The following is a 25,293-nucleotide window of genomic DNA, read 5'->3' as shown; positions in this document are numbered from 1 at the left end:
CCACCAGTCTACAGAATATACTGCAGGACTTACAGGCATTTACACCCTCAACCACCAGTCTACAGAATATACTGCAGGACTTACAGGCATTTACAACTACAAGGGTAAATATGACCAACATGTAATGAATTGCTCTTTTTTGAAGCGTTCTCAAAAAACTGAGATATAATATAATTTATAACATATGAGAGAGAGAGAGACACCATATACATTTAGTGAATACTGTGTTTGATTGAAACTACGGTCAATGAATCATCAATCAAAAGAAAGTCCTCCAGTCCATTGTATTGAAGCAACCATAAGCAGACAACAATAGAGGAAGTTCTGGAGGATAAATGGTCCTTCCACTCTGATAACACTACACAAAGGTCAGGAAACGTGACAGAGGGAACGAGAGAGAGAGAGGAACTAGGGGCCACAGAACTGTATCATTCCTTAGACCTGTGGGTCAGGACCCACTTGTGGGTTGCGGCAGGGATCCAGGTGGGTCGTGGGATGACATTGCAAATTTTATATATACAGTACCAGTCAAAAGTTTGGACACACCTACTCATTCAAGGATTTTTCTTTATTTTTACTATTTTCTACATTGCAGAATAATATTGAAGACATCAAAACTATGAAATAACACATATGGAATCATGTAGTAACCAAAAAGTGTTAAACAAATATTTAATAATAAGAAGGCTCCTTCTTTAAAGTAGCCACCCTTGATGCTGCCTTGATGACAGCTTTGCGCACTCTTGACATTCTCTCAACCAGCTTCATGAGGTCACCTGGAATGATTTTCCAACAGCCTTGAAGGAGTTCCCACATATGCTGAGCACTTGTTGGCTGCTTATAGGGAGGCAGGTCAGAGCCCTGGCCGTGTGGTGCCAGGACAACAACCTCTCCCTCAACATGATCAAGACAAAGGAGATGATTGTGGACTATAGGAAAAGGAGGACCGAGCATGCCCCCATTCTCAGCGACGAGGCTGCAGTGGAGCAGGTTGAGAGCTTGAAGTTTCTTGGTGTCCACATCACCAACAAACTAACATGGTCCAAACACACCAAGACAGTCGTGAAGAGGGCACAACAAAACCTATTCCCCCTCAGGAGACTGAAAAGATTTGGCATGGGTCCTCAGATCCTCAAAAGGTTCTACAGCTGCACCATCGAGAGCATCCTGACTGTTTGCATCACTGCCTGGTATGGCAACTGCTCGGCCTCCGACCGCAAGGCACTACAGAGGGTAGTGCGAATGGCCCAGTACATCACTAGGGCCAAGCTTCCTGGCATACATGACCTCTATACCAGGCGGTGTCAGAGGAAGGCCCTAAAAATTGTCATAGACTCCAGCCACCTTAGTCATAGACTGTCCTCTCTGCTACCGCATGGCAAGCGGTAAACAGCTTCTACACCCAAGCCATAAGGCTCCTGAACAGCTAATCAAATGGCTACCCAGACTATTTGCAGTGCCCCCACCCCCTCTTTACACCACTGCTACTCTGTTGTCGTCTATGCATAGTCACTTTACCTACATGTACATACTACCTCAAATAACCAGTGCACATTGACTCTGTATCGGTACCCCCCTGTATATAGTCTCGTTGTTGTTATTTCACTGCTGCTCTTTACTTGTTACTTTATATCTTATTCTTATCTATATTTTTTGAAACTGCATTGTTGGTTAGGGGCTCGTAAGTAAGCATTTCACCTGTAGTATTCGTGACTAATAAAATTTGATTTGCCAAATTTGATTGATTTGAGATGAGTCTGTAACTTGAACTCTATGAAGCATTTATTTGGGCTGCAATCTGAGGTGCAGTTAATTGCCGATTTCTGAGGCTGGTAACTCTAATGAACTTATCTTCTGCAGCAGAGGTAATTCTGGGTCTTCCTTTCCTGTGGTGGTCCTCATGAGAGCCAGTGTCATCATAGTGCTTGATGGTTTTTGCATCTGCACTTGAAGAAACTTTCAAAACGTCTTAAAGTAATGATGGACTGTCGTTTCTCTTTGCGTATCTGTTCTTGACATAATACGGACTTGGTCTTTTACCAAATAGGGCTATCTTCTGTATATCACTCCTACCTTGTCACAACACAACTGAAATGAACTTTTATCAAGGCAAACCTGTTAATTGAAATGCATTCCAGGTGACTACCTCATGAAGCTGGTTGAGAGAATGCCAAGAGTGTGCAAAGCTGTCCTCACTAAATAAATAAAAACCCTTGAATGAGTAGGTGTGTCCAAACTTTTGACTGGTACTGTATGTATATACACTGAACAAAAATATAAACGCAACATGGAACAATGTCGAAGATTTTACTGAGTTACAGTTTATAAGAAAATCCGTTAATTGAAATACATGCAATAGGCCCTAATCTATGGATTCCACATGACTGGGAATACAAATATGCATCTGTTGGTCACAGATACATAAAAAAAAATAGGGGCATGGATCAGAAACTCAGCCAGTATCTGGGGTGACCACCATTTGCCTCATGCAGCCTACACATCTCCTTTGCATAGAGTTGATCAGGCTGTTGATTGTGGCCTGTGGAATGTTGTCCAACTCCACTTCGATGGCTGTGCGAGGTGCTGTATATTGGCGAAAACTGGACCACGCTGTCGTACATGTCAATATAGAGCATTGCTCAATGGGTGACATGTCTGGTGAGTATGCAGGCATGGAAGAACTGGGACATTTTCAGCTTCCAGGAATTGTGTACAGCTCCTTGCCACATGGGGCTGTGCATTATCATGCTGAAACATGATGTGATGGCGGTGGATGAATGGTATGACAATGGGCCTCAGGATCTCATCAGGTTATCTCTGTGCATTCCATTTGCCATCGATAAAATGCAATTGTGTTCGTTGTCCATAGCTTCTACCTTCCCATACCATAACCCCACTGCCATCATGCAGCACTCTGTTCACAATGTTGACATCAGCAAACCGATCGCCAACATGACGCCATACATCTTCCTAGTATGGTTGAAACCGGGATTAATCCGTGAAGATCACACTTCTCCAGCATGCCAGTGGCCATCACATTGAAGGTGAGCATTCGCTGAAGCCTGTTACGATGCCAAACTGCAGTCAGGTCAAGACCCTGGTTAGGATGACCCTAGTGAGCACTCGGATGAGCTTCCCTGAAACGGTTTCTGACAGTTTGTGCAGAAGTTCTCCAGTTGTGCAAACCCACAGCTCCATCAGCTGTCCAGGTGGCTGGTCTCAAACGATCCCGTAGGTGAAGAAGCTAGATGAGGAGGTCCAAGGCTGGCGTGGTCACAGGTGGTCTGCGGTTGTGAAGCCGGTTGGACGTACTGCCAAAAATCTCTAAAATTACATTGGAGGTGGCTTATGAGAGAGAAATTAACATTACATTCTCTGGTAATAGCTCTGGTAGACATTCATGCAGTCAGCATGCCAACTGCACGCTCCCTCAAAACTTGAGACATCTGTGGCAGAACAAGGTGCACCTGTGTAATGATCATGCTGTTTAATCAGCTTCTTTATATGCTACACCTGTCAGGTGGATTGATTATCTTGACAAAGGAGAAAGGCTCACTAACAGGGATTTTTGCTAAATAAGCTTTTTGTGCGTATGGAAAATGTCTTTAAATGTTGCATTGGTTTTGTATTGTTTGAGCATAAGAACACAGCATTAGAATAGCAGGAAATTGCCTTTAAAAACTGCAAAAATGGTCTGTGTATGTTTTTTCACCTGCTGTGCAATTAACTGTTTGATCAGACATCTTCCCACTATGTGTCTCTTTCCACCTCTCTAGGGGAGGAGAGGTGAGCAGAAGGGAGGAGAGAAGAGGAGAGGAGAGGAAATGCCAAGAGAAGAGAAGACAATAGTGTAGAAGCCCAACGCAGCGCAGAAACCACCCACAGGTTTTCTAACTGCTATCTCTTCCTCTCTCGCCTCTGTTCTCTGCTAGAAGCACAAACCACACCACAGACAGAGGAGACATAAATAAGGTCTCAGTCTACACCTTGTATCTGGGTCTCTGCCCTTTTCCTGTCACTAGGAAGGTATTTTAGAACATTGACAAGGGCTGGGGAAAATCTCCATAATGCATTGCACAAACTCTTTGACAGTTATTCAAACCAAAGCACTCTCACGGTTGTAGAATATGAACCACAGTACAAAGAGTTGTGTCGGATTCTCGCAACTTGTTACTATCTTAAATACTCTAACTTTTACGACATTTACATCTCCCATTTTACTGATCCTGATCTATACACACACACACACCTTCTTAGCAGCCATTTACCTTAATGGAGAGGTGCTTGCTCTCGTGGAGGATCATCTCCTCAGAGACCACCAGAGTCCGTGTGGGGTTACACAGGTCCAGAGGCTGCACACAGTGGGCGAGAGGGTAGATTTAAGGGTTAGATTAACATTGGATTAAGGTTAGATTAAGATTAGGCAACATCCTAGGAATTAAATGAAGATTACATTATCCAGGGCAAAATACTGCTGTTAAATATTACTTCAAACACAATACATTCACTAATGCCAGTACACAATGTTACAGCCAAAGTCATTAATACTGAAGTCTATACACTGCTATTACAGCCCAATATTATTCACAACACTCCTAAATATCACTCAATAGAAATAGAGATATAGATAGATACACGTTTCAAGTACACAAATATTTGGGAGGGATGTTATAAGTACATGAGGGAGCATATGGCTACAGTACCATCTCCATTTTGGCTCCAAGCTCCATGCTCTCTGCCCCACACCAAAGGGAATGATACAGGCTCTGCAGCTGGCGGCTCTCGTGTAGCTACAGTCGCTCCAATCTCTACAGAGATCCTCACCGTGTGAGCTGTGACTGCAGGAGTCTGTGAGCCGCTCTATAAGGGTCTCGCTCTGTGAGAAGGCGCTAGGCTAAAAGTGCTAGTGCAGCGGGGCTGGTAGCCACATCCTCTTGTGGACCAGGGCTAGAGAGTCCACAGGGCCGTTTCACTGTGTCTCAGAAGGGTGCAGCTGGGTGACTCAGTTAGTCAACAGGAAGTACTATTACAGACCAGTGAAGGGTCCTGGGTAGTTGGTAGTTCAACTCTGCAGTACAATCGCAGACTGAAAATGGGCATGAGTGCTTGGATGTAAGCATGTTGAGGAAATGTGGTTCATTCCAGTGTGTTTATGACAAGAGTCATATGTACACACATACTGTACCACAGAGCAGTGTTTCCCCTAGGTTTATTTCAATAGGTAATACTGACGTGTAGTAAGTAATACTTGGTGATATCATAGAAGGAATACAATTTCCTCATATATTTTAGATATAAAATTAAACATTTTCAATAAAAAAWTTTTTTAAGAATGTGAGTCTGGTGACGTTTTTAAAAGGATATTCTACTCCAAAATGCATGAAAATTAAATGATGCTCTCTTCCTTAGAAACTCGATGACAGTTACATTTTATCTCTTGATCTAAATGACATCACCAGTCAGTTTTATATTAACCCAAAGCAAGCGTAACGTTACTGTATGTCAGCTAACAATTATTATATCCATCTATGAATAGGGTTGGCTACACTTCCAGGATTACAAAATAGCTAGCTAGCTACCTTGGATTTAGTTTTTTAGACGATCTGATAAGAATCTGAGGAAGATATGTAACTCTTAAAAGTGTGTCTCGGCAGAAGTTGAAACAATAAAATGAAATCTATATATATTTAAATCGTTGGCGGCAATGATTTAGCAGAGGCGGTGAATATAGGGAAACACTGCTGAGGTGAGAAACTTTGCAACAAATTTGATGTGGTTTAGTCTGTTTTGTGTCTCAAAAGAAAATCCCCCAAAATGTGGATCCCACTGGCATTACCATCAATATTGAAACACCTGTATGCTTTAGGGCAGTGGTTCTCAAATCTATCCTCGGGGACCCCCAGACCTTTCACAACTTTCACAGTTTAAGCCTTGAACTAGCTCACCTGATTCATCTAATCACGGGCTCGATGATTAGTTGACAAGTTGAATCAGGTGTGCTAATTCTGGAATAGATCAAATACGTCTGGGGTCCCCGAGGAGAGGTTTGAGTACCACTGCTCTAGGGAATCAGATAGGGAGTAGTACCGTGTTTTCTGCATGAGTGCTCATCTATGGATCTTTTTCAGGATTGATTGGTGTAGTCATGGGTCATCATAGATCAACTTCCACTGTAAGCCAATCACATAATCTATCCACACAGCACTGAAAATAACAGGGTTAACTGACTCGATGGGCTGTCGGGGGCATTGGTGTGTGTTCCTACCGTATTGTGTTTTCAGCATTACCAGCCATATAGGCCAAAAGTTATCCAAATAAAAGGGGCAAAAAACCCTAACGTCACTAACAGAGTGGTGGAAAGATGATAGTGGAAATATAGCGATTCACACACACACCTGAACAAAGATGGGGAAGATGAGGATCTTGGGTGCTGCTTTGACGTAGCCGTAGTTGCCGTGCGGGTTGCCGTGTGGTACATGGGAGCGTACTATAGTACAGTTCTGGTAGTTAGCAAAGTTGGAGGAGCTCTGGGCCTGCTGGTAGCTGGGTGGGGGTTGGCCAGAGAGGTMGGCWTCGGATGGRTTAGARYTCTTGGCYTTAGTGGAGCGTCGTAGGAAGGTGGTCCGGCCTGCTAGACCTACACCCCCAGGTGGAGCACCGCCACCCCCTTGAGTCTGGGGCACGCTGGCCTGGCGCGGGTACATCCTCCCTGCTGAGAGACATAACACACACACCCCAAACAAACACACACACCCCAAACAAACACACACACCCCACACACACACACATATTGGGAGTTAGCCTGGGAACATAGAAGTAGAATGAGTGTTGACAGAATTGCCCTGCCAAACCACCTTGTTCATTAAAATCCTAGTCAGTAGTAAATGGCTTACCCAAGGTACCATGATTGTCCTGGTAGATAGGCCTCAGTACCTGAATTAGAGACAAAAACATAATAGTCAATGGTTCTGTTATAACAGTTGACCAATACCATTATGCAATAGATTGTTACAGGAAATGTTCACATGTAATGTATCCATCCCACCATAAAATAATGCCTGACATGAGGTGAAATTGAAGCAATGACAATGCAGACCAGGCATGTTGGGCATGGAAAGGGGCCACAGACAACTACTTTTAACCAGAGCCCTATGAGTAGTAGTGGCCTGAACCCAGGTCTATGGCGGGGGGGTGTAGTAGTGGCCTGTGCGTCAGCCCTGTGTGACATCACATTGTGTCCCTGCTCTGACCTATGTCTTCCAGAGGGGGGTGCGACAAAGCTGGGCAGGAAGGATGCTCTGTTACCCCAAGCATCAAGGTTTTGGATTTAGTCTGACATTCTTTAGCCACTTACTTCCACCCACTTTTCCATCCACTCTCGCAGCATTCTTTCTTTCCTCTACCCTCCTTTTCCCTCTTCTGCAGTACCCGTCATCCATTCATCAACCTCTTGATGTACCCATATCTACTCTGTTCCCTATCCCTTATTTCATCCATCAACTCCCTCCTTTATACCTCTCTCTGTTCCCTCCTCTGCATCCTATCCCCCCTCTATCCACTCCTCCTGCCTTGACAGCAGTCCACCTCCTTACCCTCCTAACCCTTTCCATTCCTCTTAGCATTAACACACAGCATGCTCTCTGAGCCCCATGTCATATCATGTCTGCAGGGGTGAGCCTCTCCTATAAGGCAGACTGTAAGGGCTGCTATGCTGCCGGGCACACACACACACACACACACAAACACACACACACTCAGGCAGCAGCTCACAGACTAACCGACAGCCCCACTGTCTCTAGGTCACTGGGTCTGAATGGAGAGCAGGGTATACAGCCTCCTTCACTTCCCCTAAAGGCCTTTTAAAAACCAGCTACTACGTCACGGAAGCCCACAACCACACAGTCAGCATTACTGCCTTTGATTGGCTGTGCAAGTTCAGTGGGAGAGATAATGGAGAAATAGGGAAAGACTTGAAGTTCTGGGTTTTCTGCATTCATTACTTCAGCATAACTGGTCCATTCTTCCAGGCTGGCAGATTAGTGTCAAATGGTTGGGGATGTTAAGGAATCAAGTTCACAATACAGTGTGTTTCTTTTTCCATTCGGTAAACTTTATTATGTCTTTATCATAAAGAGCTATTTCCCCGTATACAGCATGTTACAGTGTGCATCATTTGATAGAACACCTCTTGATGCCACCATGGTTTTCCCCATATAGACGCTTGAATATTACTTACTGCTGCAGAAAATCTCAACTCTTGGTTGTATATTATAATATATTTATATTTTATTCAACTACCTATTTAACTATGTACTATATATCCATATATATATATATATATATCCATATATACAGTATATACACATACAGTACCAATCAAAAGTTTGAACACACCTACTACTTCCACGGTTTTTCTTTATTTTTACTATTTTCTACGTTGTAGAACAATAGTGAAGACATCAAATCTATCTTCGAGCGTCATACCCAAGAAGACTCGAGGCTGTAATCGCTGCCAAAGGTGCTTCAACAAAGTACTGAGTGAAGGGTCTGATTATTTATGTAAATATCATATTTCCATTTTTTATTATTGATACATTTGCAAACATTTTAAAAACCTGTTTTTCTTTGTCATTATGGGGTATTGTGTGTAGATTGAAGAGGAAAAAACTATTTGATACATTTTAGATTAAGGCTGTAATGTAACAAAATGTGGAGAAAGTCAAGGGGTCTGAATACTTTCCGAAGGCACTGTATACATCTTTGATTTACATAATGCACATTGTGTCAGTTTGAATTGCACAGATATTTCTCAGGTTAGAATGGCAAAGTATATCTCTGATTTAGATGGCACGTAATGTATGTCAAGTAGAATTGGCATGAATCTATCCCAGGTTTGAATGGCACATACAGCACCACGAAAAGTACCTGCCCCCTTTCTAATTTTTGCATATTTTTGCATATTTTTGATACTCAATGTTTTCAGATCTTTAACAAAACCTAATATTAGATAAAGGGAACCTGAGTGAACAAATAACACAACAATTACATACTTATTTCATTTATTTCATAAACAAAGTTATGCAACACCCAATTCCCCTGTGAAAAAGTAATTGCCCCCTTACACTCAATAACTGGTTGTACCACCTTTAGCTGCATTGACTCCAACCAAACGCTTCCTGTAGTTGTTGATCAGTCTCTCACATCGCGGTGGAGGAATTTTGACCTTCTCTTCCTTGCTGTAACTCAGCGACATTTGTGGGTTTTCAGCATGAACTGTTCGTTTCAAGTCCTTCTGCAACATCTCAATTGGGATTAGGTCTGGACTTTGACTAGGCCATTCATAAACTTCAAATTTGTTGCTTTTTAGCCATTTTCATGTTTACTTGATTGTGTGTTTTGGATCATTGTCTTGCAGCATGACCCAGCTGTGCTTAAGCTTCAGCTTACAGGCGGATGGTCTGACATTCTCCTGTATAACTCTCTGTTAGAGACCAGAATTCATAGTTCCTTCTATTAAGGCAAGTCGTCCAGGTCCTGAGGCAGCAAAACATCCCCAAACCATCACACTACCATCATTATAATTGACTGTTGTAATGAGGTTCTTACTGTGGAATGCAGTGTTTGGTTTTCGCCAGGCATAATGGGACCCATGTCGTCAAAAAAGTTATACTTTTGAATCATCTGTCCGTAGAACATTCTTCCAAGAGTCTTGATGATCCTCCAGGTGCTTCCAAGTGTTGTTTGGCAAACTTGAGTCAGCTTTTTATGCCTGGCAAAATCCTTAATAGAAGGAAGCATGAATTCTGCTCTGTATCAGAGAATTCCACAGGTGAATGTCAGGCCATCCGTCTGTGAGCTGAAGCTGAAGCGCAGCTGGGTCATGCAGCAAGACAATGATCCAAAACACACAAGCAAGTCTACATGAACATTGGAATGGCCTAGTCAAAGTCCAGACCTAATCCAAATTGAGATGTTGTGGCAGGACTTGAAACGAGCAGTTCATGCTTGAAATCCCACAACTGTCGCTGAGTTAAAGCAGTTCTGCATGCAAGAGTGAGCCAAAATTCCTCCACGTCAACGTGAGAAGACTAATCAACAACTACAGGAAGCATTTGGTTGCAGTCATTGCAGCTAAAGGTGGCACAACCAGTTATTGACTGTAATTACTTTTTCACACATGGGAATTGGGTGCCGCATAACTTTGTTAATTAAATAAATAAAATAAGTATATACTTTTTTGTTATTTGTAAACTCAGGTTCCCTTTATCTAATATTAGGTTTTGGTTGAAGATCTGACAACATTCAGTATCAAAAATATCAAAAAGGGGGAAAATACTTTTTCACGGCACTGTATAGAGATCTTCAGTGTATGTCAAGGTCTAGATAGTGCCATTGAGGGGGTAGGGCAGGAGCATGGGATGGACCATGAGCCTCTGCTCCCCCACCAGTACCTGGCTTCCTGGGTTGATGGGGGCCAGGATGATGTAGTTATCCCCGTTGGACGCCTTCACTCTAGTCCCCTTCAGCGTGGCTGTGTGGCTCTGGCTATGGGTCTGGGTCCTGGCTTTACCATCCACCTCCTCTGCCCCCCTTCCTACGCGCCCCCTCTCCCCCCACGCCCCCCCAACCCCTACCCATCCTAACCCTCCCCCGCCAGCCCCCTCAGAGCCGTTGACCAGCACCCGGCGGCTGGTCCTGTGGTGGGCAGGGAGGGGGGGCACGGCCGGGGGGGACATGTCCCGGTCTAGCCGGTCCTTGGACCTGTCCCGCCGCCTGGTGGGGGGCGAGGGGGCATCATAGCTGGAGGAGGAGGGCTTGTAGGAGGGCCGGTGGATGAGGCCCTCGAAACTGGGCTTGGCGGCCGGCCCAGTGCGCCATACCACCACCTTGATCTCATTGGAGCTGTTTCTGTAGAGGGAGGCAGAGAGGGAATGTGACAACTGGTCAGGAAGAGTGTAAAGGTAAGCTTAGCCAATGGACGCACGCATAGAGATTACGAGCCACAGTGCCTACATAGGGTTTGCTGTGAATAGATAGCACAACCCATCAAACTTCAGAATGTAACATGAGGTGTTCTTTAAGTGTTGAAGATGGTTATCCCTGTCAAAGTTGGTTAAGTCCACTACTTCCTCTGTGTCTCCCTGCCTGTCGTACCTGATGGCGTGGGCGACCTCCACACATTTCCACTGTTCTACAGGCTGACCGTTGAGCTGCAGCACAGTGTCCAGCTGCTGCAGACCTGCCTGATCCGCCGGACCACCTTGGGACAGGAGAGAGGGCAGAAGAGGGTCAAACAAACACACACATATACACACACACACACACACACATAGTTACACGCACGAGCTTCTACCTACTAATTTACATGCAAACCTGATTTGACCACCTCAAAAAGAAGGGAAGAAGGGACTAGAGAGAGTCAAATATACACCTGTACCCATACATCTAAACCAACACACACACACACACACACACACACACACACACACACACACACACGGGGAGTGGAGAGCCTTGCCTGAATCGACAGCCTGAACCCTCACTGGGGAGTCAGAGCAGATGGTGAAGCCATAGCCGTCCTTTCCTCGAAGGATGGTCACCTATAGAACCCACAAACAGACATAACATCACCATAAAGCATTATTAATGCATGTCTATATATGTCCACGGAATGAAATGCAAATACTATATTTGAATAGACATCTACAGCAAGCAGGAGCAGTGATGAACAACATGTCAGCATATGCCTACAGATTAGAGAGATGTTCTCTGGCCAGGAGCTGAGTGTGTCAGGATGGAACGATTGTGGATGCCAGCCACACAGATTAGCACTGTGGCCCTCATTAAAGGTAGCCGGCGCATTGGTGTTGATCTGATGCCAACTGTTGGCAGCATCCGCACAGAGTAAGAGGGCAGGCACACACACACATGTACGATGCCTGAAAACTTTCTGTCAGAACTCCAGGAATAATGACAGTGTGTGTGGTCCAAAATCAACAGTGCTCCGCTCCAATACATTGTTTCCATCTCATCTGCTGACAATAGGGCATCTGAAATCTCTACACAGACAGACACACACACACACACACACACACACACACTTTATATTATAGCTCTCCAGCTGAACATAAAAAAGACTGAGTACAATGTTGCTTCAAAACTCTTATCGGTTTTACATCTCCCACCTTTTAGTTCAGATCAGGATGGTAAGAGGGTAAACTGATCCTAGATCTGTGCCTATGAGCAACCTCTACCCAGAGAGCATGTCTAAAAGACTGGCATCAAGATGCATAAGCGTATTAACTTGTTTAGGTTTGATAACTACAGTACAACCCTCAGTAGCCAAAGGAGGCTGGTATAATGGTCTTAGGGACAGTTCCTAGAATTCCTTGACGGATTGCCCTTCAGGATTGACCGTCTGTAATCTAGTGAGATACAGAGTCACAGTCCATAATCACTGGTGACATCCTGTATGTCACCCCAATGCCATGTCACCGCCCTGGTGACAGCCAGGTTGACCTCTTCATCCTGCCGACTGACAGGCTGTGGCGGGGCACACACAAACATGTTTGTTTTTTACGCTTGTTTTTGACAAGACACAAACAAGTTGATGAACACACTATGGCAATTACTGACCGACTTTCCACCTATAAAAATACATGATAATATTGATTGTCTTTTAAAATGTTTGATAGATGATCATCTTGATAGATAATCTGGTTAGTGGAGGACTTGTCACCCTGTCATGTCAGAGTAGTTGTCTATCTGGTGTCAGGGACAGACAAGGATCAGAGCAACATATTGTGTGAGAAGACAGCGTACTACATTTGGCAGCGTGCTACATTGCTGCCTGCCATAAGTTGAGGGACAGTGTCTGACAGACCAATCAACCTGCACATGTACTCTACTGTATGCTTATTGTTGAACGTATGGTTATTTTGACACTTGGTTATTGTTGTTACTGTTGTCCCGTTGACAATTTTGATTCTCATTTTTATATTGTAAATATCCAAAATAAGCTTTGGCAATATGTACATTGATACGTCATGCCAATAAAGCAATTAATTGAATTGAATTGAATTGAATTGAGAGGAGAGAGAGAGAGGAGACGATGTGGAGAGAGGGAGAGGAGAGAGAGAGAAGAGAGAGAGAGAAGAGAGAGAGAGAGAGAGAGAGAGAGGAGAGGAGAAGAGAGAGAGAGGAGAGAGAGTAGAAAGAGATTGAGAGAGAGAGAGGAGATGAGATGAGAGAGAGAGGATGGAGAGAAGATGAGGAGAGAGAAGAGAGACTAGGAAGAGAGGACAAGAGAGACGGGAGCCAGAGAAAAGAGAGGACCCAGAGAGACAGAGAGACAGGAGAGAGAGAGAGAGAGAAGACCAGACATGACAGACCAGACAGAAGAGCAATGAGACAGAAAGGAGTGGGAAAAAAGATAAATGAGATGGACAGATGAGAGAAAACGAGGACAAAGAGGGTAGATTGAGGAAAAGAGAGGAGAACGACAGAAGCAAATTGAGAAAGACCGGGTGAGGTCTACGGGAGACCAGTAAGGAGAGAGAGAACTAATGAAAAAAGAGTAAGGAAGGAAAGAGTTGAGCGGGGCTCTGAGGACTAGGTTGTCAGTCAGTTAGGGAGGGAAGCGTAAGTGAGGGGCGGTGGGAAAGGGGATCGGGGGTGGGGGGGTAGTGTTAATGAGAGGTGCCCCCTGGCCTTTTTGAGCGTGGGACCGGACCACTGGGAGACCAGACACACACCGACTGGCACCCAGGGCCTTACAGTGGGCACAAGGTGGTTACACACACACGTTGTTAATAAAGGAACCCTCATTCCTGGTCTCGCTCTCCCATGCACTAACACACACGTCCAACCTTCAGGCCAAGGTCAGAGAACCAGCAACAATTGCCTGACAGGCAGCATTCACATGCATTTGTTCAAGGATGCTATTCTCCCATCTCCAGTTCGCCTCAAGAGCGTCTACAGCCTCTACAGCCTCAATCTTTCTCCTTCCCCTCAAAAGAGAAGGTTACAAGCCCAGTATGAGTATGAAACTACCGTTGCTCGCTATTTAGAGCTACTCAAATGAGTTGTACAGGGGTGTATTTATGTAACTGATTGCGTAGGAGTGTGTGTGTGTGTGTGTGGTGACTCGGAGTGGTGTTCTGTTGTGTCCTGTGAGATGTGCAGTGTTTGTGTGTGTGTTTGTGTGTGTGTGCGTGCGTGCATGAGACCGAATTTTCTCTCTCTGTTGCTTTGCCTCAGCAACCTCATATAAGACACTATCTGACTATGAGAACACAGCCAGGAGCCAACCCACTGTCTGTCTGTCCATATGTCTGTTAGTTTGTCTGTTTGTCTGTCTGCTGTGTGCTTCTGCTCAGTTTGATGCCTCTCCAGTCTGTCAACCTGATGTGCCTCAGTCATTTCACTACTGACCTGCACAGTTGCACACTCTCACACACACAAACACACACATGCACAAACGTACACAAACACACAGGCACGCAGAACTAAAGCAAAAAACAATCCAACCCAATGTCTGTTTGTGTGCTGAACACTACAGCACTAAAATTCCAGAAGGACAGCCCCGGTCCATTGTGCAGGGCCACATCTGGGTCACTGTGGTTTGGTGACAATGTGTCTCGTGGCCTCCAGAAAAACCAAACTCCCTGCTAGCCCAGAATTATGTCCATGTCAACACGCTGTACTGACGTGACACCATGCGAACTCCAAGACAGAGTGTCTTAGGCCAAAGTTGATTTGGGTTGTTAACCCCAACTGATTGCAAACTGTTAGATAAGATGGGCTTGTGCTATGTCTATAAGCCATAAGCTTCAGACTATATGGAAGTAGTTTTGAAGTGAGGATAACAGACTCCAGACTTTGGGGTGTTATTTTTAAGCCTGCAGGACTGGAGGAGTCTCTCTTTATTTTCAATGTATCTCTTCATCAGATCTGACTCTTCTCTCGTTAAGGATGAATAATGCAGGTGAAAGAGACCTGGTTCTTCAGTCTCAGGAAACAGGGAAAACACTCTCTCTTTTCATCCTCTCGTTTCCTACAGTGGTTTCCTCCTCATCGCTTCCCTTACATGTTAGATACTATAGGACTGAGCTGTCCAATGGCAAACACTTGGCTATATTAGTAGCGCTTAAAGGCTTTAATATAAATTCCCGAACTTTTCTTCTTCTTTCTATCTATCATTGTTCCAGTACCTTAATCCAATTTCACTTTCCTAAAAATCTATACACAGGTAGTTTCAGTTTCACAACCAATTGAACATTGTCTGTTTCCTACGTCATTGCTCTTCTATCATTCCTTTCCCTTGTTATTTTCCATGCTATCTAATGTATTCTCTTTCTCTTTGTCAGTGTTGCAGTCTTTCCAAAAGATCTGGCGACACACAGAACCCTATTTCAGCACCCGTCCCGCTCCCCTCCCCTTCTCCTTCCATTTTCCCTCTCCCCCCGTTCTCCACACATCCATTCGCACACTCTCCTACCCCAGACCCTGTCCTCTCCCTCTTGTCTCACTCACACACTTACCTGACACTCTCCCCCCATTTGTCACACGCCCATGTACAACACACCTCTATCTCGATCTCTATCTCTGGAGAGAGGGAGGGTGGCTCCCTCTCTCCAGGTGATTGTCTAGGGGGACAGACCTGAGGCAGTCTAGAAGTGATGCAGATCCTACACAGCCCGTGGATGGTATGCATGACTCCAGGCTCCTCCTGAGGACAGACACACTGTGGATGCTTCTCTGTCTACCGTCCTGGATGGTTCCCTGAGGATGTTCCTCTAGAGTTCCTCTGCTCTTCTCTGGGTTCTCACAATGCTGTATGTGCTCTTCAATGTGTGGTCCAAATCTGATCCCAGACCTCTCTGTATGGTGGTTCTCTAGTCAGGATCCTCTATAGTCCAGTCAGTACGGTTTGTGTTGATTGCTGTCCTCTATGCAGCAATCACTAGGTATGGTCCTATCTGGATGGTCAACAGACAGTCAATGAGATGCACTAGAAACAATGATCTGTATGTGGTCAGCGCAGTCAACAATTAGATCCTCTATGAGTGGTCTTCAATGCTTCAATGTTCCCTTCAAGCCTTGTGTATGGGTCCTCAGAGTGCTGTGTATAGCTCCTCACGACACTGTGTCCTCAGATTGCTGTGTATGGCTCCTCACGACACTGTGTCCTCAGAATGCTGTGTATGGCTCCTCACGACACTGTGTCCTCAGAGTGCTGTGTATGGCTCCTCACGACTCTGTGTCCTCAGAATGCTGTGTATAGCTCCTCACGACACTTGTGTCCCCAGAGTGCTGTGTATAGCTTCCTCACGACACTTGTCCTCAGAGTGCTGTGTATGGCTCCTCACGACTCTGTGTCCTCAGAATGCTGTGTATAGCTCCTCACGACACTGTGTCCTCAGAGTGCTGTGTATGGCTCCTCACATTACCGTGAGTCTGCCTAGCACTGTCCGGTCTTCTCTGCTCTGCGGAGAGAAGACGAGCGCTGTGCTCGTGGTGTGTGTGTCCGTGTGTGGGGGCTGGCGTCACAGAGGCGAGACTGGTGCTGGGTCGGCCTGCTCCAGCCACACTGCTCTTGGCATGGCTGCTCATGGGAACTCCACTCAGGAGAAGAATGGGAGGAAGTGCCCCCTCACCCCCCCTCCTCCCCCCACCCTGAGCGCTGTCCGGGCCAGCCTGTTTTGCGCCGGCCCTCGATAAGCCCAGAACAGCTTCCTGAGCCAGCAGTATGGGGCTGGGAGAAAGAGGTGACAGAAACAGCTCACATACACACAGACTTCTGATCATACTGTAGAGGTGGAAACAGAGAAGAGCACTGGAAGTGAGCACTCTTATATACATTACATGTATGTTGTGCATACGGAGGTGGGAGAGAGTTTGTGGACGCTCAATAACACAGCCATGTATAATAGACACACTCCCATATCTTTATGAATTCCACCTACGCCATATTCACCCACATACACTGACAATAAACATCCAAGCAACTTCTTGTGGTGCTACTTTGGCACTGAAAGATGAGACACGCTGAAAAGATGAAGGCTTAAAAGCCATGTGAAGCAGTCCTACCGTCTTTGACAACAGAACACCGTCCGTCATTTTCAGACTATTCTACATGTTGAATCGCCACCGTTCGTCCACATAAAGCATGTGATCTACTGTGCATTGCCGACTTACACTACATGACAAAAAGTTGCTTCCAGAGGCAGTTTGGAGCTCAGTAGTGAGTGTTGCAACCGAGGACAGACGATTTTTATGGGCTACGCAGTTCAGCACTCGGCGATCCCGTTCTGTGAGCTTGTGTGTCCTACCACTTCACAGCTAAGCCGTTGTTGCTCCTTGAAGTTTCCACTTCACAATAACAACACTTACAGTTGACCAGGGCAGCTCTAGCAGAGCAGAAATCTCTTGAACTGACTTGCTAGAAAGGTGGCATCATATGACGCTACCACATTGAAAGTCACTGAGCTCTTCAGTAAGGCCATTCTGCTGCTGCCAATGTTTGTTTATGGAGATTGCATGGCTGTGTGCTCGATTTTATTCACCTGTCAGCAACGGGTGTTGCTGAATTAGCCAAATCCACTAATTTGAAGGGGTGTCCACATACCTTTGTACATAAAGTGTACATTATCTTATTGTTATGGTGTTTCTGCTGCCTCCCAGCTAACAACACATGTTCCCACAACTTTAGAGAACGTTCCCTTAAGAGTCTCATTATGTCATTAGCTAACGTTTTCATGTTCATGAATGTTCCCATGATGTGCAAGGAATGTTTCCAAGAGACCATTCCCTTAATGTCAAAAATAACTTACCCAGAACGTGCTTAACATGTTCTCAGAACTTAAGATATCAATGTTCTAGACACATTTCATGGAAACTTTGCAAGAATATTTCTGTGTATCAGTTGTCAGGATATCACCTGATTAAACCAAAGAAACATTCTCCCCCAAAAAGTTATGGTTTCATTACACATTATTACTGTTGTCCAGCCGATCAAGACCCTGATTGATGGACCACTGATCCATTCGTAGCTCTTTGTCTGTTGGCAAGGGATACTCACACACACAGTACTTTTAACATACAGGTTCCAAATGACATATTCAACTCACATGATTACATTATGCATGTTCATTTATACAGTCATCGTTCAACAGCCCTCACCTGGGATGAGAACTCACAACCTCTTGGTTCATGATCTTCCTGCTACGCCACCAAGTCTGTGTCATGTATTGGTTAATCTATTGGTTAATGTATTGGTTAATCTGACTAGTCTCATCATTGATTCGATTTACTTATTTCAGCAATCCCTTAAGGGCTTTCAGTACAGTTGTGTAATGTTGGTGGGGCATGTTAATCGGTTTTAATGATACTCCTGAATCCCTATGAACTGTCAAAGTTTGAATTGAGTGTACTTTTAACAGAGCTGAGATTTACTTCAAAGATTTACTTCAAAGGTCACCTATCAAGTTGTTTCAGATCTATACAAGTGCTTAGGGAGGAGGGGTACGGTTTCTTTTGGATGGGACAGGGCCTCACTATACTGGCCCAATAAGCACATGTGCTAGAGATATCCCTTACTGAGACATTGGTGAGGGTGTTTGACATTGTTACTAGTGGCCTGGGTTTGAGATCTGCTAGGGCAGGGTTTCCCAAACTTGGTCCTTGGGACCCCAAGTGGTGCACGTTTTGGTTTTTGTCCCTAGCACTACACAGCTGATTGAAATAATAAACGAATCATCAAGCTTTGATCATTTGAATCAGCTGTGTAGTGTCAGGGCAAAAATCAAAATGTGCACCTCTTGGGGTCCTGAGGACCGTGCTTGGGAAACGCTAGGGGAATCACCCTACTCTCACATTCTTAGCAAAATATGTTCATGTAATTATTTGGCAACAGTTGCAACACACCTATCTGATCTAATTAAAATGAGTTTCTCATTGAAAGATGGGAATCTTTAGGAGTTCCCCTTGAGCATGAATTAATTCCACTTCCTCATAAATGATCGGTATTTATTCATTCTATATAGCTGAGCATCTCAAAGGGAACTCTAAGGTCTTTTTGACATCTACACCACATATACCATGTACAACAAACCTGTGTCACTAACCAGGAGTCAGTCATGATGTTGTGTGGTCCTCCCGCTACGACTCGGGAACGCATGCAGTTTATAGGCTACAGATGAAATAAGTTATGATGAACTTCACAGGGTGGTGAATGTGCACGGTGATGAGGTCGATGCTCCTTTCAATAAATATCAAGGGTCATATTTTTTATTGGGTACATGGGAATTTAACCGCAAAAGGTATTTTTATGTGCACTACTAATCACGCACAGCCTTTTATCCACAACAAGTCCATTTGACGGAAACACATTTCTGGTGGGGAAATGCACATATTGTTTTAGAATATTTGCATGAAAATGTGTCGCCAATTGGATGGAAACTTAGCTACTGACAAGCGCATTTTAATTAGATCAGCTAGGTGTGTTGAAACTGTTGCCAAATAATAACATTAACATATTGTATATAGCTAAGAATGTGAGAGTAGAGGTATTCCCCTAGCAGGCCTCCAACCCAGGCCACCAGCACCAATGTTGAATGCCCTAACCACTGTCACAATAAGGGCTATCTTTAGGGCATGTGCTTACTGGGCCAGAATAGTTAGGCCCTGTCCAGAGAGAACGCTACCCCCTTCTCCATAGGTACATATGTACAGTTGAAGCCGGAAGTTTACATACACTTAGGTTGGAGTCATTAAAACTCGTTTTTCAACCACTCCACACATTTCTTGTTAACAAACTATAGTTTTGGCAAGTCGGTTAGGACATCTACTTTGCGCATGACACAAGTCATTTTTCCAGCATTGTTTACAGACAGATTATTTCACTTATAACTCACTGTATCACAATTCCAGTGGATCAGAAGTTTACATACACTAAGTTGACTGTGCCTTTAAACAGCTTGGAAAATTACAGAAAATGATGTCAGGGCTTCAGAAGCTTCTGTTAGGCTAATTGACATAATTTGAGTCAATTGGAGGTGTACCTGTGGATGTATTTCAAGGCCTACCTTCAAAAGCAGTGCCTCTTTGCTTGACATCATGGGAAAATGAAAAGAAATCAGCCAAGACCTCAGAAAAAAATCGGAGACCTCCACAGGTCTGGTTCATCCTTGGGAGCAATTTCCAAACGCCTGAAGGTACCACGTTCATCTGTACAAATAATAGTACAAACAACATGGGACCACACAGCCGTCATACCGTTCAGGAAGGATACACGTTCTGTCTCCTAGAGATGAACGTACTTTGGTACGAAAAGTGCAAATCAATCCCAGAACAGCAAAGGACCTTGTGAAGATGCTGGAGGAAACAGGTACAAAAGTATCTATATCCACAGTAAAATGAGTCCTATATCGACATAACCTGAAGGCCGCTCAGCAAGGGAGAAGCCACTGCTCCAAAACCGCCATAGAAATGCCAGACTACGGTTTGCAACTGCACATGATGTCACGCCCTGACCATAGAGAGCCTTTTATTCTCTATGTTGGTTAGGTCGGGGTGTGACTAGGGTGGGTAATCTAGGTTGTTTTATTTCTATGTTGGCCTGGTATGGTTCCCAATCAGAGGCAGCTGTTTATCGTTGTCTCTGATTCGGGATCATATTTAGGCAGCCATTTCCCCACTGTGTTTTGTGGGATCTTGTTTATGTGTAGTTGCCTGTGAGCACTCCATAGCTTCACGTATTGTTTGCTTTTTTAAAATTGTTTTGTACGTTTCACGTCAATAAATATGTGGAACCCATATCACGCTGCGCTTTGGTCCGAATGTTCTTACGACGATCGTGACACATGGGAACAAAGATCATACTTTTTGGAGTAATGTCCTCTGGTCTGAGGAAACAAAAATAGAACTGCTTGGCCATAATGACCATCGTTATGTTTGGAGGAAAAAGGGGGAGGCTTGCAAGCTGAAGAACACCATCCCAACCGTGAAGAACGGGGGTGGCAGCATCATGTTGTGGGGGTGCTTTGCGGCAGAAGGGACTGGTGCACTTCACAAAATAGATTGCATCATGAGGAAGGACACTTATGTGGATATATTGAAGCAACATCTCAAGACATCAGTCAGTAAGTTAAAGCTTGGTGGCAAATGGGTCTTCCAAATGGACAATGACCCCAAGCACACTTCCAAAGTTGTGGCAAAATGGCTTAAGGGCAACAAAGTCAAGGTATTGGAGTGGCCATCACAAAGCCCTGACTTCAATCCTATAGACAATGTTGGGCAGAACTGAAATGGCGTGTGCGAGCAAGGAGGCCTACAAACCTGACTCAGTTACACCATCTCTGTCAGGAGGATTGGGCCAAAATTCACCCAACTTATTGTGGGAAGCTTGTGGAAGGCTACACGAAATGTTTGACCCAAGTTAAACAATTTAAAGGTAATGCTACCAAATACTAATTGAGTGTATGTAAACTTCTGACCCACTGGGAATGTGATGAAAGAAATTAAAGCTGAAATAAATCATTCTCTCTACTATTATTCTGACATTTCACATTCTTAAAATAAAGTGGTAATCCTAACTGACCTAAGACAAGCAATTTTTACTAGGTTTGAATGTCAGGAATTGTGAAAAACTGAGTTTAAATGTATTTGGCTAAAGTGTATGTAAACTTCCAACTTCAACCGTAGATGAAACAACTTGTAAGCAATAGGGTGAATGCACTTTGAAGTAAATCTCAGCTCTGGTAAAAGTACACTCAATATATTATTTTATTCATCATAGTGATTCAGGAGTGTCATGAAAACTGCTCAATATGCTATACATATACACCCCTAAATTGCTGAAATAGGACAACTAAATCAATGATGAGAATAAACAGATTAAGCAAAAACTGTCACGGATATGGTGGTGCAGTGAGATTGGAGTACTGTAAACCAAATCCCAGATGAGGAAATGTTGAATAATAGTTACTGTATAAATGAACATGCACAATGTAATTGCAAGCTATGTAAGTTCAAAACACGATATGTTAACAGCAGTGTGTGTCCCTTGCCAACAGACAAAGTGATATGAATAGCTCAGTAGTTCACCTTGGCCACAGTAACATGGTGTAATGAAAACATATTTCTTTAGGACCATCCTGACAACTGATACACAGAAATGTTCTTGCAATTTTCCCATGAAATTTGTTTAAAACATGACTATCTTACGTTCTAAGCACATGGCAACCATGTTCTACGTATATTGTGATGTTGATGGAAAATTCTCCTAACCCACAGAAAACTGGACACATGAATGTTCTTGCAACGTTCCAATGAAACGTGTCTAGAACGGGAATATCTTTACATTATAGGTAACATTACAAAAATGTTCTCTCCCTAGAATTGTTAGCTGGGTTTACACATACCTCTCACCTCACAATTTTTATTCAAATCTTCTCTTTCACACACACTAACACAAAGTCAGTTTTCACACCTAGACACACTGTCTTGAGACCTTCTCCCGCTATCTGTACACTCCTGCAATCTCAGACCAGACACAAATCATGTTTGTTATGTTAGGTTCTTTTATATTTCCTCTCCTTTTCCTGGAAAATCAGGTCTGCAAATGTACTACTCTGGCAAACCCCTTTCCAGTTATCAAAACACCCTCCTATTTTTGTTTTTGATTAACTACAGCGTGAGAGCTGGGAACATCGGGGCTATGAAATCGATGAAAAATAACAACAAAATCCCAACTAGCACATTTAGTTCCTTGGAAGTTGTGGGAACGTATGTTTTTGGTTTGACATTGGTGGTGGGAACGAACCCATACGTTTCCTGACAGGTAAAACAAAACTTTTTTTAAACGTTCTGAGAACAGAAATTATAGGTTATTTGGAGGTTTATCAATAACTTCCTTTAAAGGTCATCATTATAAATAAGAATTTGTTCTTATCTGACTTGCCTAGTTAAACAAAGGTTAAAAACAACTTTCATTGAATATTTCAATACGACTTGTAATAGCAATGCTAGCTTATTTTGAGTTAACTTTTTTAAACTGCAAGCACAGATAGGACACATGGAAATTCATTTCCTTAGGCATTAATCATGCAAACACATTGGCCAATGTGCCCTTGAGCAAGGCACTTTACCCTAATTGCTTCTGTAAGTTGCTCTGGATAAGAGCATCCGCTAAATTACTAAAATGTCAAATGTAATGTAAACGTTCTGTTAAAGTAATGAAATACCAATAAATGGTTCACAGAACGTTATGTGCTATCTGGGATTGCTCTGTGTAGGAAAAATCAATTAATGTCGGCCAGAAAACTGGCAAATGTAACCCAGAGCGACCTCATTAATTTCCAACATGTCTCCGTTCCATTTATCCTTTAGTGGCTGGCTCACTCGAGGTTAACAGAGACAGAGAAAGAGAGAGGCCAAAGAGGAACCCATAGTGCACTGTCTCCACAATGCTAACAGACTGTCAGAAAAGACCATTCACCTCCTTACATCCCCTCTACTGGGCGTTTAGGGGGACTTTTCCCTGTTCTCCTATTAAAGGGGGGAAGGTTACCCTTCTATCGCACACAAAAACATGTGAGAGCTCTTTCTCTCCATTTTCTATCCTTCTATTCAGATCTAAACAAGCAGAAGGATGGATTAGAGGGAGAGAAAGGCGAGCGCTTGTAACGTTGTCTTTGAGCCAGACAAGACGAACGGAGCGGCTCCTTTTTGGAGTGTGGGATCTTCCGACAGTTCGTTCTTCTCTCTCTCTCTCTCTCTCTCTCAATCGCTCTCTCTCTCAACAGACATGTTACGGAAATGCCCAGAAAAGCCCAACGGTTCCTCATTCAGCCTGTGAAAGTGCTTTGCCCTTCTTTAAACTTGGTCCAAGGAGAACACCCCACAAAGACTCCTCAATCAGGCATCAAGAGATGAGAGAGAGGGGAAAAGAGGGGGAGAGGGAGGGGTAGAGAAATGGGAGAGAGATGGAGGGAGGGAAAAGAGCATTCAAAAACTGATGTAAAAGTCTTTAATATAGAGTTACATTACAGAGACTTCCTGTTCCTCAGTGTTAGCTTTCAGCTCGTCATAGCCCCACTTCCAAATCCACACTAAAACAACTGTTTGTTGCAGAACCAGGGTTGTGATCCAACAGTAAACATTTCAAGCAACGGAATGAGGAAAAGTTGATAGGGATTTGCAAGTTGACATTTTTGTGTGCTACCAGCACCAGCATCAAATTCCAGTGTAGCCAGTGAATCAAATAAACAGCACTGGATGTTTCTGATATGCAGATGTGACTTCTGGTTCCAACACGTGTAGTTAAACACGTCCACACACACGCACACACACACACACACGCACACACACGCACACACACACACACACACACACACACACACACACACACACACACACAAACACACACACACACACACACATACACACTCCTTTCACCACAGCTCCATGTCTCACACAGATACCCAGACATACAGCACAGACAGGCACAAGACACATACAGAGAAAGTTCCAAAAGATTCCCTCACCGTTAAGCATTGCATATTCTCAGGGCTTGTGGTCTCGGGGGCAGCACCATGGTTTGACAACGCAGCCTCTGAAAGAAAGACAAAAGAGTCACGGGCTGAGACACTGCATTTAGAGAACATCTCAGCCTCTCTGTCTCTGGACCCTCAGGGTACCAACTCGGGGACTCCCTCTTCTTCTCAACAAGGTGCTGCCCAAAACAATCCTCAATATATTGCAGATGCAAGATAATGTCCCAAATTTGATGCTGACAAAAAAAGTCCCCCAAACGTTTCTCTGTACGTTACAAGCGAATGGATTAAGCCTGTCCAGGGCTGCCTTGCTGTGTGTTGAGAAAGGGGCATCAGTTAGGACCCCTCTATGAAGGCACAAACAGAACTACTAACTCTGGGAAACTCTGCGCCCAACTAGCCAAGAGAGGAGAAGAGCACAAGAGACGGAGGGAAGCAGGGAGGGGGTAAAAAGAAAAGGAACTTCCCTCTCACTCCATTATCCCTCCTTCGAGGGCTCCTGTGAGGTTACCATGGTGACGGCAGCCTCGCCCCAGCCTCAATGTCCTTTTAACCATTCCTCATAAAGGCATCATTCAGCTGGCCCACAATGCTGATGCCTGCTCCCCCCTCCCTCCTTCCCTCCATCCCTTCCTTCTTCCTTCCTTCCCTCCCTCCCTCCCTATACATATAGCTGCAAATCTCTCTCCCTCTCTCTCTCCTTTTACACGGAGCTGTATCTATCTCCCTGTCGTCA

General features: G+C 44.2%; 1 protein-coding gene across 2 annotated transcripts in view; it reads right to left on the bottom strand.

Annotated features, from left to right (window-relative positions):
* The window catches only part of LOC111964033 (regulator of G-protein signaling 3-like), a 31,823-nt gene extending 6,785 nt beyond the window's left edge, over positions 1 to 25,038 (bottom strand). Inside the window, exons 1-7 of one of the 2 annotated variants that reach the window (XM_023987702.2) lie at positions 24,549 to 25,038; positions 11,519 to 11,600; positions 11,155 to 11,260; positions 10,452 to 10,908; positions 6,894 to 6,933; positions 6,396 to 6,712; positions 4,269 to 4,352 (exon numbers count right to left, since the gene is read on the bottom strand). In XM_023987702.2, the coding sequence (XP_023843470.1) occupies positions 4,269 to 4,352; positions 6,396 to 6,712; positions 6,894 to 6,933; positions 10,452 to 10,908; positions 11,155 to 11,260; positions 11,519 to 11,600; positions 24,549 to 24,668 (1,206 nt within the window). In that variant the 5' untranslated portion in view covers positions 24,669 to 25,038. Of the gene's footprint in view, positions 1 to 4,268; positions 4,353 to 6,395; positions 6,713 to 6,893; positions 6,934 to 10,451; positions 10,909 to 11,154; positions 11,261 to 11,518; positions 11,601 to 15,661; positions 16,294 to 24,548 lie in introns of those variants that run through there. The other variant, XM_023987703.2, reaches the window with a different exon arrangement.
* Positions 25,039 to 25,293: the final 255 nt, after the last annotated feature.

This window comes from Salvelinus sp. IW2-2015, linkage group LG5 (genome assembly GCF_002910315.2).
Source record: "Salvelinus sp. IW2-2015 linkage group LG5, ASM291031v2, whole genome shotgun sequence".
Lineage (NCBI taxonomy): Eukaryota > Metazoa > Chordata > Actinopteri > Salmoniformes > Salmonidae > Salvelinus > Salvelinus sp. IW2-2015.
Note: the sequence above shows the minus strand (reverse complement) of the source record. Positions and strands in the feature narration are given on the sequence as shown.